At 39.7% G+C, this 17,029-nt stretch overlaps 1 protein-coding gene across 5 annotated transcripts; it reads left to right on the top strand.

The window, feature by feature from the left end:
* The first annotated feature begins 2,080 nt into the window (after positions 1-2,080).
* Positions 2,081-11,896, top strand: brd3a (bromodomain containing 3a). Of its 5 annotated transcripts, none has more exons than XM_017715502.2 (11): positions 2,081-2,166; positions 3,808-4,155; positions 4,532-4,669; positions 4,827-4,959; positions 6,410-6,600; positions 6,729-7,097; positions 7,236-7,364; positions 7,462-7,668; positions 9,215-9,438; positions 9,603-9,895; positions 10,579-11,896. In XM_017715502.2, the coding sequence occupies exons 2-11, from the start codon at positions 3,955-3,957 to the stop codon at positions 10,695-10,697; spliced, it is 2,004 nt and encodes a 667-aa protein (XP_017570991.1). In that variant the 5' UTR covers positions 2,081-2,166; positions 3,808-3,954; the 3' UTR covers positions 10,698-11,896. The 5 variants fall into 5 exon arrangements, with proteins under 5 accessions (XP_017570991.1, XP_037402134.1, XP_017571009.1 ...); XM_037546237.1 differs by having other exon boundaries at positions 6,726-7,097; positions 7,462-7,653; positions 9,606-9,895; XM_017715520.2 differs by having other exon boundaries at positions 6,726-7,097; positions 7,462-7,653.
* The last annotated feature ends 5,133 nt before the right edge of the window (positions 11,897-17,029 follow it).

Below are 17,029 nucleotides of genomic sequence, written 5' to 3'. Positions count from 1 at the left end.
GAGAGGACTATCTTAATAGACAGGCTTTTACAAGATTTACGGAGCGTTGGGTCTTATATTTCTCCAATTTTAGCAGGTAATATGTTTAATTTTAATACAGTTTGTTTGTTTACTTGTTTTGATTTTCTATCTATCTATCTATCTATCTATCTATCTATCTATCTATCTATCTATCTATCTATCTATCTATCTGTATATGGTTACTAGAGGTGTGTAGATTAGTATAAACCCAACCTTAGTAAAAGTACCGAAACTTCTGTAAACTAAAACCTCTCCAGGAAACAAACTTGAGTAGAAAACTCCAGCATACAGTCAGGACAGTGAGGAGGGTCATTGGATGTAGTCTACAAACACTTCAGGGCATCTACAGCAGCAGGGTGATGAAGCATGCTGGCAGAATAACAGCTGACCCCTCTCATCTTGGATGTCACCTCTTCCAGCTGCTTGAATTTTCAGTATCATCAAAACTAGCACAACCAGACGTTCTAACAGCTTTTTCCCCCAGAGCTGTAGGGGCCACAACCACAGTGGACATCTAATACGTTGAACTTAACCTGAACCAGTAAACCTTCATTACTGTATTACAGAATAACTCCTGTAGCGTAATGCTTAGTACTACTGTACATGTGTACAAATGTTTGTATCTCTCTGTAATATTCTGTAAATCTGCGTATGTACGGATATCCACACATCTCATATGTACATTTCTTGGGCTCTTTTCACATTAGCTGTTTTTTATTATTATTCTCTATACTTTATTCTATTTATTGTATTATACTTTACTTTTCCCATGCTTTAATACTTGCTGAAATAAAGTGATTCTGATTCTGATTAGAGCTACAAAAGTAGCAGCGAAGCGCTACAACTACAGTGGGCACTTCTGAGCATATCCAGCCTCTATCAGCATAGTAACTGTAGTATGTTGGGCTCCATTCTTCTCTCTTTTTGATGTTCCTTTACTCTGAAATAAAATAATAAACCTCAAAGGAGAGAGGTGTGACCAGTTGTTAAATAACGTTGTCACTGTCTTCAACATAACAATGAAATTAAACAGAACAAAAGCAATTAGTAACTACATGGTAATGACTGAAATGGAGCACAGTAAGTAAAAAGTACTTTCCCTTCCTTACAAATGTACAGAGCCCCGCTGGTGACATCCTGTATAAATAACAATAATGCGTGGGAACGAGATCCTAATGTGTGGCCACGACTTAGTAAGGTGTGGGAATGAGATGATTAAGTCATGGCCAAATCTGATGCTTCATTAATCCTTAATGAAGCAAATGCTAACATAACATTCAGCAACTACAAACACATTAAATACATATAAATATGCCTTGGCATATAGTTCATTAATCCTTAATAAGGGAAATTTGATTGTTTTAGGCATGAGATTCGACAACTACAAGGTTATCACAAGCAGTGCATTAAGCAGTTAAGTATACTTAATTAAGCTGCCTGTGTATTAATAATTAATGTATACACAATATATACTATATTTATATACTATATATACTACATGTATATATATATATATATATATATATATATATATATATATATATATATATATGTATATATATATATATATATATATATATATGTCTGTGTGTGTGTGTGTGTGTGTACATTTATGTCACTCATTGTTTCTACACTTCTTGTCCATTTTATTAACTCCACTTACTATTTAGGCACTTAGGTACATTTTACAATAACAGACTGTAGTCCATCTGTTTCTCTGCATACTTTGTGGCCACCACCACATCACTGTCACTGCAGCGCTGAGAATGATCCACCACACAAATAAGTCCTGCTCTGTAGTGGTCCTGCAGGGGCCCTGATCATTGAAGATTAGGGAGATGGGGGGTTGGGGGGGTGATAAAGTATGCAGTAAAACAGATAGAGTACACTGTGTAAATGTAGAACTACAAAGTGCACCTATGTCGTAAGTGGAGCTGATAAAATGGACAGTGAGCGTAGAAACAAGGAGGTGGTCTTAATGTTATGGCTGCTCAGTGTGTACCATCATCAACACAGTCGCGCCGTGAAAGAGGCGCCAGCGCGCATGCGCACAAAGCTTCGTGCGCCTCTTGTGCTGCTGCTACCTCCAAATAAGAGCAGCGGCGCGGATCAGCAGCAAGCAGCGGCCCTCGGAGCCCCAGAAAAGTAATATAGCGGCTTACATTTTCCCTTTTCTTTACTTCGTGTGTGCTTTAGACGCAAAGTAATGCAGTGCGATTATGCCGAGAGGGTAACTAAGGGAAAACTACGTCTTGTGCTTTTGCTGTATCCTCTGTAACACTATAACGTTAGCAACTTAGCGAGCTGCTGACTAGCATTGTTTTCAACAAAGCTCCGTCTGTGCTGCAAACAATACGAGAAAACGCCTGACTCTGCTTTAATAACGCCAGCCTGCGTTATGTCTGGAGCACGTCCTAGTTTGTGAAGTTTTTTTTATCTTTTTGTCCCGTTTTCTGCTTATTTTTACACGAACGTTTGGTCGCGTATGTGTATTTCCAGATATTTTAGGCTTCGCGAACAAATTGAACTACATTTGCTAGCGAGAAGGCTAACTTAGCCTGTTAGCCTGAACTGCCCGCCATCTTTTTGATGGGGTTTGCTAGCGTTAGCGGCGACGTTTAGCTAAGCTAAGCTAGCAGGTTTAACGCTAAAATGTACCAGACTATGCTAAGCTAAGTTAGCTAACAAACCAACTAGCAAGCTGACTGGTTCACCGTGGACGTGCGGAACTTTCTCTACGGATTCTATCTTGGTTTCGCTCGCCTCTTGCGCAGTTTCATTATGTGTTTATTTTAGTGCTATGAGCTGTGTGTTTTGGACTTCAGGTAGCTTCGTATGCTAACGCTAGTTTGTGAACCGAGCTAGCAGGAGTCTGCCTATAACTGTGTTTGCTAGTTTTTGTAGGCACTGCTGTTCCTGTTCGGTCCAATTTTGATGTCTTTATTTTGACTGAATTGGCCCGGTTGTGTCGCCGTAATGTGCCGTATCGTCCTGTCAGCTTTGGGCTCTGTGGTTTGAGAATGAATGAGCGATGCCAATCGGCCGTACAGTGACAGGAAAGCCAGCTAGCAAGAGCTGGTTTGTTAGCTGCTGTTTACGCGGGAGGTCAACGTGAACTGTGCGGTCAGAGTCGTAGCTGCAAAAGTTAGGCACGAAGTTATAAAGTGCGCTTGTTAAAGCTGTCTTCGAACAACAAGTCTAACCATTTGTATGATGATGTTACACATTTAACAAAACCTCTCTTTTAATGTATTTGACGTTAGTGTTAGACAGCCAAAGGAGTCAAATGCACTGATTTTTCCAGTTACTTTCGCTGGTGCATGTTGGCTGTCCTTATGTTTTTACAGGATTTATATTTATGCAGTGGAACAGATGTGAAGTTCGTCTTATATTTAAAGATATTTGTTTAGTTTTACGCTTAGCTGTGTTTACGTGAAGATTATTGAATATAATCCGCTATTGTGTGAAGAGAGATGGTTACTTTTTTCTTCATTGTTTTGGCTTCCTTTGAATCACTAATGGAAGAGCATTTCCTGACAAGTTGTTAGAGAGCTTTGGTTTTCTTGTGTTATTGGATAATTACAGTACAGAACATGTACAGGAATCATTTTAATGCTTTGCTTCCCTGCTGTGCTTGATAGCAGTGTTGTTTAATGAATGATTTGTTAAGGGAGGATTTTCGTTGCCTGTATCACATCATGACTATACTAAATGCACATAACTGTACAACGTGCTGTTTTTCATTGCTTGTTTTTTTTTGTTTTGTTTTGTTTTTTACCCCCCCAGAGGTTGCAAGGTCAGGTCCTGCGATGGGATGTAGTCCCTCTTGGATGAGTGAAGGAAAGAGAGAAAATCAGCGCAAGTGTCTTTTGAAAAATACGTATTAGCCTACGTCTTGTGCAGAGCAAGCAGTCAGCCTTTTCCTGAACCGAAATGTCGGATGTCACCTCAGCTACTTCAACCCCTCCTCAGATTGTCAACCCCCCACCTCCTGAGGTAACAAACCTCACTAAACCTGGCCGCAAGACTAATCAGCTACAGTACATGCAAAATGTAGTGGTCAAGACGCTGTGGAGGCATCAGTTCGCATGGCCCTTCTACCAGCCTGTTGATGCTGTCAAGCTGGGGCTGCCGGTGAGTGCTTTTGCCTTTGATTTGAATAGTTGCATTATCTTAGTGATTTATGTCATGTTTAGGAAACAGCTCTTGGGGAAACTCAAATATTTCTAGGTAAATTGATGCCGTATGTTGGGTCACTTCAGAGTTCTGTTGAGATTGTCTTACCAGCCAGTATTTCGGATGTCACATTTACAAGTATGGTCATTTAGTTTCTGTCAGGCTTAGAAAGTTCTTGGAGCATTGGAGCTGAGAGAATAAATGCCTCTTTCAGCTGTTAAATATTTGCTTTATTGTTCAGATCCTGTATTTTGTCAATTAAACACTGATTATTTTTAGGAGTGTCAATATGAAATCTATTTTGATCATCATAAGTACAATGTATGTCTGTTAGGATTATCACAAGATAATAAAAAATCCAATGGATATGGGTACCATCAAGAAAAGACTGGAGAATGTGTACTACTGGAGTGCCAGCGAGTGTATGCAAGACTTCAATACGATGTTTACCAACTGTTACATCTACAATAAGGTAAGTTTATTCACTTTTCTTTTTCATGACTTTACCTTTATAGCTCCCTTGTATGGGAACATCAATAGTTTTTATAAACTGTTATTCATAAACTGTTTTGGTAAACTTCATGGTTCAGGTCTTGTGTCTTTGCTTGTATTTTTTTTCCATTGACTAGCCAACAGATGACATTGTTTTAATGGCTCAAGCCTTGGAGAAGATTTTCCTGCAGAAGGTGGCCTTGATGCCCCAGGAGGAGGTTGAGTTACTCCCTCCAGCACCTAAGGGCAAGGGCCGCAAACCAGCACCAGGTAAAAACACAGTAATGCCAAAGTGATGCTGGTTGGGTCAATGATTGTGCAATTATTGCTGTCCACCTGTTCCTTTTGTGAGCTATAGGTGAACATGCTTCTGCACATTTTAAAGCATGTGTACTAAGATGTAAAGAAAAAAAAATATTTGAATTGGTAAGTCAGTCCAACAATCTCTGATATGGCTGCATTGACTTATAAGCTTGGATAAAAGCTTATAAAATGAAAACAACAAAAATCAATACAGTCGTCAAGTCAATTCACACAACAGTCTACTTGTGTAAGAAAGAAAGGAATCAAAAAATAAGAATGCACAGGTGTGTGAGTGCTCCTCCCCAATTCTTTGTTGCTTACAAACACATAGGAAACTGGAGGAGACAATTAGCAATGCCCTACCAATTCTGCCAATAAACTTACAAAACTTCCATAAAGTATGCTGGCAGTATCACAGACGTTGCTACATACTTTTGGAGGTGGCATGGTGTAATGCTAACCGAAGGTGAGTCGCTGCTTTAGCCAAAGAAACAACAGGTAAAGCTAGCATTAGCAGTTTTTTTTAGAGCTCCCTATCAGTTCTAGCTGGTCAAAGGCAATAACTATAGCTAAATGTACCAGTTGATGGACAGAGTTAGTGAAGAAATGTTTATGAAAGTGTTTTCTTACTGAATTGAAATGGGGACACACTAATGCATGTTAAAATGAACTTAAGTGTAACATACTGGACCAAATCAAATTGTATCGATGCTGAACTGAATCATAACGGCTCAGTAATGAGTGGATGTGAATTGAGTTGTTACCTGTTTAAACTGTATTGAGAAGTGTATAGTATCTCCTGAAAGGGACAGATTCACAGCCCTAATCAGTACTGTTTGATTACTGAATTAAACATTTTTTTCAGGCTGTATAATACATAATGTGGTGTGTGTGTGTGTGTGTGTGTGCAAATGTTATGGCACATCTGTAGTTTTTTTTTTATTTTAGGTCTTTGCAAAATGTTGAACTTTGTATAGACATAGTTGTGCACCCAAATTTCAGAAAAAAATTGTAGTTAAGTTTAGAGGAAGAAAGCTACACAATATTTGTAGAAGGTTCATCAGAAAAAGAGACAACTGTATTCTAAATTTTTTTTAGTTCTCAATTGTTTGCAAATATATACTAAGGATGAACAGGAGAGGAAGATGAGTAAAAAGAAATAAATAACATGTAATGGCATAATGTGCTCATTGTCGTTTACAGACTCTATTCGATCATAATCTGTTTTCTGGTACATGTCAGTGCCTCTAGAACAACTACAATACTTTTGATAGGTATGATGAATAATTTAGACATAAATTAGTCACATCATGTTTAAATATCAAAGTGAAGTAATATCCTTATTAGAGTTATGCAGTGTGTCTGCATATATCAGTCAATCAGTAAATTGTAAATTGCTCTTCCGCTCTAAATGCAGGTCAGCCGGAAGGAGCTGTAACGTCTGGCTCTCCACCCTCGGCTTTCCCAGGTGCTACCTCTCCAGCCCCCCAAACGCCAGTTATCTCCCCTCCTGCAGTGCCTACCATCACGCCGAGTACGCCCACTGTACAGAATACGACAGCTCCCTCAATCATGCCTGGCCTGCCCCCCTCGCAGCCTGTCATCAAAGTAAGTTCCAGGGCCAAGAGATAAAACCTAAGCATTTTTATTTACACCCTCTGTGTGCCTGTAATGGTCCCTCACTGCCATGTGCTTTTCTCCTTCGGTGTGTGCGCATTTCTTCTGTTTCCCAGAAGAAAGGGGTGAAGAGGAAAGCAGACACCACCACCCCGACTACGTCTGCTATCACAGCCAGCAGGAGTGAATCGCCCACCCCTCTCTGCGAAGGCAAGCAGGGCAAAGTGGCCTCTCGGAGGGAAAGCACTGGTCGGCCAATCAAACCTCCCAAGAAGGACCTGGAGGATGGTGAGGTGGGGCAGCATGGAGGCAAACGTGGCCGGCTGACTGAACACCTCAAGTATTGTGATACCATCCTCAAAGAAATGCTCTCCAAAAAGCATGCCGCATACGCCTGGCCATTCTACAAACCTGTTGATGCAGAGGCACTTGAACTGCACGATTACCATGACATTATCAAACACCCTATGGACTTAAGTACAATCAAAGTGCGTAACTCAAATTCCTCCTTCAGTGCTTAAGAGGCTTTTTAGTGTGTTTGCAATGTACAAACTTTATTGCTGTGCTATTGCTAGTTTGAGTCGCTTTTGGGCCTTTTCTGGTTAATGTTTAATTATGTGTTGCAGAAAAAGATGGACAGTCGGGAATACCAGGATGCACAGAGCTTTGCTGCAGATGTGCGATTAATGTTCTCAAATTGTTACAAGTACAACCCACCTGATCATGAGGTTGTAGCAATGGCTCGAAGACTACAAGTGAGTTTGACTATTTGTTTGTCTTTTTGATATTTTGGAAAAACATAATTCTTTGATCAAGTATCATAATCCTAATATTCACACTGTCGTTGTGTAGGATGTGTTTGAGATGCGCTTTGCTAAGATGCCAGATGAGCCAGTGGAGGTAAATGTGCCTGGTGGGGCTGGTGGGGCTGGTGTGGTCAGTAAGAGCACTGCAAGCAGCGAGAGCAGCGGCGACTCCTCCACCTCTGATAGCTCAGACTCCGAGGAGGAGAGAGCTACGCGGCTTGCTGAGCTGCAGGAACAGGTGGGTGCGGAACAGGTGGGTTTCAAAACAAGGTCTGACTATCTAAATCTTCAGAGGCCCTCTTGGGTCTGCTCCCTTTTTCTTTATTAACTCTTTGTTTATCCTTCTCACATTACTCTCCTTACCGTTTTAACCAAACATTTCACACTGAGAAGTTGAGGGAAGGGCTTCAGTGGAGGAGGACCTCCTTGCTGAAGTTTGGTCTCTTTTTGTTAACAGCTATAAGAAAAGCAGCTTCAAGGCCTGTTTTTCAGATTCAGTTGAGCAGGATTTTAGCCCTCTACCAAAGCCCTTCGCTGGTTTAAATTAGTTTTTTACTGGCAGTCCCATGCATTCCTTTTTTTTCCCTCATGAACCCTCCTGCACCCCCAGAAAGCCTTTATTTTCATTTTATTAATCTTTACAGTATCAAGTGATATTTGACCTGAAATGGCTTTGCTTGTTGACTGGTTTTGATCATCTCTGGAGCTCTGTTTTCTCTCCTCATTTTCCTTTGGCTTTCTTACTACTGTTTCTCTGGAGCACCCCAGTGGTAGCAGGAAGGGGAGAAAAACAGGTGCACCAAGATTTTTTTTAAAAAAATATATATTTATTTATTGATTTTTCACTTTTGTGACCCTGCTTCTACCATTTTTGTTGGTGTGTATACGTAACAGCGGCTTTTATAATAAAATAGAGCTTTGCTGTGTGTTAGTAACTATGATATGGCATACATTCTCATTACCAGAAACTGTGGTGGAGGGTTAAAATGCTCAGAGAAACCTTTTAGAGACCCATTTTGTTTTTTTTTCCAGTGCCTAGTAAAGATCTGGGGTCCAGTATTACAGGCTTTGTATTGCGAGTAGATATAGTGGTGCATCCTCTTTTTTTTTAATATATCTGTGGATAAAGAAAGCATGAACAGGGTTTTATTTATTCAAGACAAATGTTTCATACTGGCAGCATTCAGTAATAAATATGGTGTAGCGTTGCTTGTTTGTTGTCAAAAATCAAGTTTAGTAATGTTCTGTGTTAATTTGTAATTTCCAAGCCAATATGCAAAAGTGATTCTGTCCCCTCTTTTTTCCAGAATCCTTTCATTTTCAGGCTTTTCACAATAAATAACTCCCATAGTTTTAATTGATATTTGAAGAATATTTGCTTATCCAGTATAAGAAATTTACTGCATATTGAAAAGGGAAATGGTAGCATTGTCAGGATTCATTAATTAGTAATGCAGGTGACATGTTTGATACATGATCTAGCCAATACTCATTTATCATACATGCATGTTAGTAAAGCCTCACAAAGAGTTTAAATGCTGGATAAGCAAAATTGTTAGTAAAAGAACTAAATTCAATGTTAAAGAACTGTCATCATTGCCATTAGTTGTAGGGGTTGTCCAGGGAGCAGGTCAAATTTGTTTAAGCATTATCAAAATTGGTGACATTTCTTGTACTGCAAAATATGTAAGCTTTATCCTGCCCATTTACTACTGGACAACCCATGCTCTTTTCTGGTTGCTGAACTTTTTAGAGCAGATCACTGACCCCCCCTCCCCTTTCCCTGCCTCTGTCCCCAGCTAAAAGCTGTCCATGAGCAGCTAGCTGCTCTCTCACAGGCTCCTGTCAGTAAACCAAAGAAGAAGAAAGAGAGGAAGGACAAAGACAAGAAAAAGAAGGATAACAAGCACAACAAAGCCAAACCTGAGGACGACAAAAAGCCTAAAGCAGTTCAACCTACGAAACCGGCTCAGCCGAAGAAGGGCCCGGCTAGGAAAGCTAACAGCACTATTCCTGGCAACAGGTTCTCTCGTTGTCTTCCACTTTTTAAGAAGATTTCAATAATTTCAGTCTTCGTTTAGTTTCTTGTAAATTACCATTTACTATTTTCTGTGTATCTGTCCATTGCATTCATCTACGTAGGTTTTAGTGATCCATGGTATGCTTCTCATCTTGGCTTACATTTAGCAGGCAACCAAAGAAGGGAGCCAGAGGAGGGCCAGGCTACGAATCGGATGATGAAGACTCTGCGCTGCCCATGACATATGACGAGAAGCGGCAGCTGAGCCTAGACATTAACCGGTTGCCAGGGGAGAAGCTTGGCAGGGTGGTGCACATCATCCAGTCCAGGGAGCCCTCGCTGCGGGACTCCAACCCTGACGAGATTGAGATCGACTTTGAGACGCTCAAACCCTCCACCCTACGCGAGTTGGAACGCTACGTTAAGACTTGTTTACAGAAGAAACAGAGAAAACCTCTACGTAAGTTCAGTTCTGTTCTTTCTCTTGGTGCAGCAGAGACTGAACAGCAGCAGAAGCCAAAAACTGTCCAAAAAGTCCCTGGCCCAATTCCAATTCTGAGAAACTTTTTAGGATTTTCCTAATACTCTCTCCTACTCAGCCTGTCTGTGATATATGATAGTGGGATGAATGGGTTTGAAGTTCAGTAGGATTAAATGGTTGAGGTGTGTGTTTATTTGTTAAGCTGTATAACTTTTTATATTTTAGCTGCATATTGGAAGAGGCTCCTTAAAATGAAATGCATTCCTGCTGTATTTCCCCAGAAAAGGTTTTTTAATTGATGTAGGGTTGTAGTACTGTCAGGAGGGGCTGCTGCTGTTTAGTGCATGGGGATTTACTTTGGGATTTACTTTGGCTACTGAGAGAGCCAAGTGGTCAGATCTCTTGGAACAGTTGAAATGTGGTCCTTGACTCAAACTTCTTATTGGAGAATTGCTAGGCTCAGTTGTTTAGTCCAGGAGTAGAGGCTTTTAACTAATTGATATATTTTTTTTATATATAGAAGTTGAATGCATTAAAATATACCACGTTCAGGGCATTGTTGAATGGTGGAATATAATATATAATTGGTATTGAGCATTGAATTCAATTTCAGCAATTTTATATGTGACCTAACCTTTTTCCCCCATGTCTCTGGTCTTTAGAGAAAGGCGGCTCTGGGCCAGGCTCAGGCCCGTCCCGACTCAGCGGCAGCAGCAGCTCTTCAGATTCGGGCAGCAGTAGCTCCAGTGGCTCCACTTCAGACAGCAGTGACTCTGACTGATGTTTTTGTTTTGTTTTGTTTTTTTATTTACATTTTTACTTCCTTTTTTTTCCTTTTTTAAACGTATGCAGTTGTGGTTGTTTCTCTGAGACTTTTTTAAGAGAGGGGAAAAAAAAGAAACAATGAAAATGCATCATGTCTTTTTTTCCTTCATATGAAATACCATAACAGGGGGGAAAAAAAAATATATATATATATATATATAAAAAAAAATAGATATCTCGTTTCCACTGACTCTGAAAGAGATGTCCAGATCAACCAAACTAGAACTATGAACAAAGAAAACCTTCAGTGAGGCATACTTGGGAAGAAACGAAACCTTCCTGACTCAAGCGCTGATATTTTGCAAATGGGTTGGCATTACAAACAAACCAATGGCATCTCTGTGCAAGAGAGAGATAACGGAAGCTCGCAGAACTTTCTCCTCTTTCATCCCCCTTGATTTGACCCACTTCAGCCTCTCTTCTGCAGGCGGTGTTGTATTTATTTTTTTGTTCTCTCTACTTTGTTGTTGCTTTTCATTTTCTCCTCCGAAGCCTTAGTGTTGTTAATGAATTTTATTTTTTAAGTTTTTTTTTTTTTTCTTGAACTGCCAGAAAGTTTTGTATTTTATGTTCATAAAAATTCAATCATGTGGTGTCTGTGTTGGCGTGCATGTTCATATAAGGCTCAGTAATCTAGTGAATCAATACTTGGTTCTATTAAATATCATAACTTATTTGTTTCAGCCTTTTAGATTTAGAAATAGTGGATGATTCTAGGTTACATACTCATGAGAAGGGTGTGGAAAAAGAAAATGTCAACTGAGCATTGTGGGTATTGGTCATCCTTCTTTGCTGCACCATCTTCAGAAGTGAATGTACGCGACCCCAAATCGCTCCACCCTTCTATGACTGATGTCTAGATCTCCACCGGCTTTTGCAGCTGGAAGTTGTCTGTTAACGGCCCAATACATGCGTCTGGCAGCAGATAATCCATCTACTTTTGAGCGCTTGGTTAATGTTTTATGGTATAGACCTTTCTAGGAAGTGTTGCTCACTTATGAATGTTTCCTCTGAACCTTTGGACAATGATCAATGAATCACAGTCTTCCTTCGAGCATACTCATGCAAAAGTGATTTCTGAATGTAAAACAATAGCAGGTTTCACATCACAAGTCTATTTGAAAGGAATAAATGAACGTTTATGGTCCCAGTAAATCCTCCACCATTCCTAATGCTGCCTACTGCGCTCCTGCTCATACTTTAGGATACGGTTCATTATTTTCTGTATTTTTTTTTTCTTTTTTTTAAAGACAAAAACAATATGCCCTCTTGTGAATTTATAGTTTTTTTATAGAGGGAATATACTTTTATTTTTCTTCATATGGTTTAGGGTCAATTTTGGAAACATTTCCAGATGAAGTCTGCCTTAATGTTCTTTAGAGAAACCCTAACTGATGAGGCGCATTAACTTTCTACTCTAATCAAAACACTAATTGATGTCAAGCACGTACTTATTTTGGTATCTTTGTCGTTTCTGTTGATGCGTGTCTAATCTGGGCGTACTTGGCAGCAAATTTCCCCAAATTGCCTTCCCACAGCATTCTGAAACCAATGTTCATCAAGCCCTATCAGGTTTTACCAGAGTGATATCTTTTAGAAACAGACTGAAAACAATATATATATATATAAATAAATATATATATAGAATATATATATATATGTACACACACACACACACATATATGTATGTATGAATATATATATATATATATATATATATATATATATATATATATATATATATATATATATGTGTGTGTGTGTGTGTGTGTGTGTGTGTGTGTGTGTGTAACTTGTAGATCATTTCTAAGCCCTGGTTTAAAAAAAAAATTATAACTCCTTTTTATATTTTGAAAAACAAATGTTTACTTTTTATCTTTGACATGCATGCCAGTTTATTGTATTTTTCTTATACCTTTTTGAGCTGTTTATAGTTATCTTCCTCTAAATGTCAGTCATTGGAACAACCACAGCAACAAATCGAGGATTCGGGGAAAGTAGATTTAGGCTTGTATATGGAACCGTGGGCCAGAGGGTTGGGCTTTGGGTTGGACGGAGAGAGGCTAACATTTGATTGCATCACCTACCAGGAATCTCTTCTATGCTGGGTAAATTCTGTTTTTTCATAAAATAAATGACAAAAATACCTTTGTAATCTGCCTTTCTTGCTTTCTGTTTATTTTATGCAGTTCTATTCTGCAGTCTGCTTATTGAATATGTGGTACATCTTTATTTCCCCCAGTTCTGTAGTAAGTGGTATTCTGTCTTGTCTTACTTCTTTTTAAATGTTTGTTAAAGCTTCTTATATGGCCTGCCTTCTTTAGTGCACTTATACAGGCTGCCAGTACACATATATTGGTCAGATGACCTGTGTGGGACCTTTTGAACATTAAGTATGTACATGTAGTAATGTGTCTGAAATGGTACAGGTGTGCCAAACTCCCAGCCAAGCCCAGCTCTGACTTTTTTGCTTTCTATTTTTCTTCATTGGTCCAGCACAACACTGAAGTGGCTCTGTTGTTAGTCCTTTTTAGGTTGACGTCCATTTTAACTAATATAAAGACATGTATAGTGGTCATTTGTTAAGGCTCCACAGGTTGTAATGTGTAGTTGGCTTCTGCTGGTCAATTTTTGTTTACACACACAAATGTGTGTGTGTGTGTCTGTATATATATATATATATATATATATATATATATATATATATATATATATATATATATATATATATATGTGTGTGTGTATATATATATGTATATATTTTTTGTATGTGTAAACAAAAATTGACCAGCAGAAGCCAACTCCGCATTACAATCTGTGGAGCTTTAACAAATGACCACTAGATGGCGGTAGTGTTTTATTTTTGATTGCTGGCTGCCTGTATCACTGTTGTTAAAATTGTGATGCATATTAATGTCATTTTCATAATGCCAGGCCCAGTAGAGCAAATGTTTTTAATCAATTAATATGGACCTGCTGGAGATTCTGGAGAGGTTTAATAGCTGCGGTGAAAGGAGAGAGAACACGAGCAGCGTCAGGATGCGCAGAATACTGAAAGTAATAAGCTGTGGTCAGAGATTAGAATGGCAGCATACTATTGGGAGGCGGGTGAGGCTGAATTTGCTGAAATGCAGGACTGTTGAGCTGGACTGTGTTGTAGGCAGGATCGAATCGACACCTAATTTAATACCATGCTAACATTAGCTCGAGTAAAAAAGTACAGGTTTTCATTACAATGGGATTTTAACGCTCAGCAACAGGAGCAAGGAAAGAACACGTCTGTTTGCAGAGCAAAGACAGGTGAAATACTGCCAAGAGTCATTGCGGGGTAGATTTGTTTTTCCTCAACCCGAGTTATACCACGGCTAATACCTTCATACCACTACAGATACGTTCGAAAGTATTTTTGTGCACATAAAAAGGACAGTTCTTTGTGATGTACAGTGTTATACAGTGAAAACCAGTAGATGTGTACATCAGTAGTTAAGTTGTTAACCGAGTTTTCCCCACTTTTTAAATAAAAGGGTTCAGTTTAGGATGTAAACACTGCTAAAATGTCAAAACATCCCCAGCCCGAATATAGAAACTAATTGTGATGTCAAGAAAAAAACTCTTTTACATACACTATAACAAAAGTGTACCCCTTTTGCAGCTATAACAGCTTCCACTCTTCTGGGGAAATTAAAATGTCACAACATTTACAGAGTCATTCAGAGTGGTTTGGTGTGAAATGCTCTGTTCTAGAGAAACTTACAGAGTCAGCACTGGTCACAGTGGTGGTGATAGTAACCAGACGGAAGAGTTTGAAAGAGTTTAATGTGGTGTTTAATGTGAGACTTGAAGCCACATCACAAAAAGTCATTACATGAAAATAGTTATGAAGACACTGCCTGATGTCTAAGCCATTGATTTAGGCCAGTGTTGTGATAAGATTTTTTAAAACTCATTCATGACGTGAGACACGTGTAGTTTCATTGGTGGTTTTGGATAATAAATTAAATGTCCATATCTGTGATGTAGACAGTGCGCTTCTGCTTACTATCACCGCCACTCAAAAGAAAATCAGAGGTAGTGAGTTTCTCTACAGTGAACCGTTTCACATGAAACCACCCTGAATGCCTTTGTTTACACCTCAGAGACTGAACTCTGCAGAAAATTAGGAAAAATGATGGAATTCCCCTTAAAAGAAAACACTTTCAATGTTTTAAAATAGGGATTGATCCTCAAAAAGAAGGATGGGAATACTTCAGTATATTCAGTATTCCCATGCCTAGTCATTGAGTACTACACTGCTTCAAAAGCCCACACGCTTTATCATTTGGTGTGACATTGCCCCCGTGCTTGCGTCTCAGCTTCCATTTATAGTGCACTCTCCAGGGCGCAGTGTCACAGTTTTCATAGGACCGTGTGACCTTCCCCCTTTGCTGCAGCATATGAAACATGCCAGCCAGCGACACTGTCTTACTGCAGTGCCCCGTGATGGATCAGGGGCCCAACTTCTCTGACAAGGCATCATGTTGGAAGCAAAAAGCCATTGTTCATTCTGAATGTGGTTACGGCCTGAGCAAAGCAGCCAATGCAGTGAGTCATCCATCCAGTCGGATTGAACGTGTCTCTCCCATGTAAATCTTATTCCAGAGGTAGATTGGAACCATCACGGTGCTCCTTTAGTGTACTGATGAGTTCATGTTTGTGCTGGTAGGATCAGATGGTCGTTCTGCATCCATTACAGAGCAGTCTTAGCTCTTATGTAAGTGAATGATGGGATTTCTGCAGGCCAGTAAAACATGCAGTCTGTTAACTCTACAGGTCATAATATGAAATGGAAACACAATTAGTGGAACTCTATCAACTTACTGGGCATTCAGAGACAATTACTCTACATAAAATCAAAATCAGTAGACTAGCACAACAGGTGCCCAAGTGATGCAACAGTTCTTGCAGCAGGGCAATCAGAGGAGTAGATATACTCTCATACAACCCATAAAAAATTATTACTTGGATAAGAATCTATTGACAGTCTGTCATCTAGAAAAGCATGTTTTAAGACTCGGTTTAATATTCACTACTATTATATTTAATGTGCATATTTGTGGCAACTTAGTGGGGAGCAAAATCCAAACCTCCTCCTCCCATGTGAACGGATCCAACTCATGCGCGCCCCCGCGCCTCCTCTTCCTCCTGTCCCCCGGCCGCGTGCACACGCTTTCTTTACCGTAGTGATGTGAAGTTGGATTCAGTTTGCCGAACCGATTCTTTCGCCCTGTCCGTTTCAATGAATCGAGCGATTCATCGATTCTTTGACTCACAGGTCGGGTGAACTTTGTTCTCTCCATACAGCACAGGTTAAAAATTACACACAATAAAGTTTCTGCTTTTCACACATTAGTGCAGTTGGACAAACTTATTTCCAGACACAAATCAGGTTCCATATGGTTGAGGCGAATGGCAGGGGAGGACACATGATTGGGGGCAATGGGAGGGTGCATTTTCTCATGGGCTACCAAAAGATATACCTATAATATACAGTAACTTACAATTCAGTCTAAACTGTGAAAGGTCATATTTTTTTAATTTTATATAAAACCTTCAACCTACATAAGACCAAAAATATCTAGACACCCCGTCAAATTAGTCAGGCATTTGATTCGCATCTCCATAGAAAAGTAATGTCAATACACTGGGACGTCCTGGAGCTGCCACACATGAGCCTAGGGTCACCATGCCCAATGCTAAGTGTGGGCTCAGCAAAGCCTTGAGCTGTGGAGCAGCAGACCTGTGATCTGTGATGCAGTTCCATTCAGCACCCTTTGGAATGAGTTGGAGCAGCGTTTGTGATCCGAAACTAATCCACCACTCTCAGTTCCTGAGCTCATGAATGATTTCATGGCTGAATGCAATCAATTCTTCACAGCAATGTTCCAACTCATAGTGCAAAGGTGTTCAACGCTCATCCTGGAGGGTCAGTGTTCAGCACACGTTTTGACAATTGCCCTGATCAAACACACCCACTAAACATGGCAATTACCTGACGAGTCAAATCAGGTGTGAACAGGAAAATCATAAAACGGTGCTGGACACCAGGCTCCAAGGCCGAACTTAAAACCCACTGATGTAAAGTCTTTAAAATAAAGAAAAAGGGCTGTTAATGTCCTAAAATTGGCCATGATTTCAGGGGAAACATTGAGCAGGGGTCTACAAGGGAAACTGACATACAGGGTTGGTTTCTTAGTCAGGGATTAAGCCTATACTCTTAAAAGTTTTGTATAGAAAATTGTTCTATATAGA

This window comes from Pygocentrus nattereri, chromosome 16 (assembly GCF_015220715.1).
Source record: "Pygocentrus nattereri isolate fPygNat1 chromosome 16, fPygNat1.pri, whole genome shotgun sequence".
NCBI lineage: Eukaryota > Metazoa > Chordata > Actinopteri > Characiformes > Serrasalmidae > Pygocentrus > Pygocentrus nattereri.
This window is presented reverse-complemented; position numbering and strand designations above follow the sequence as displayed.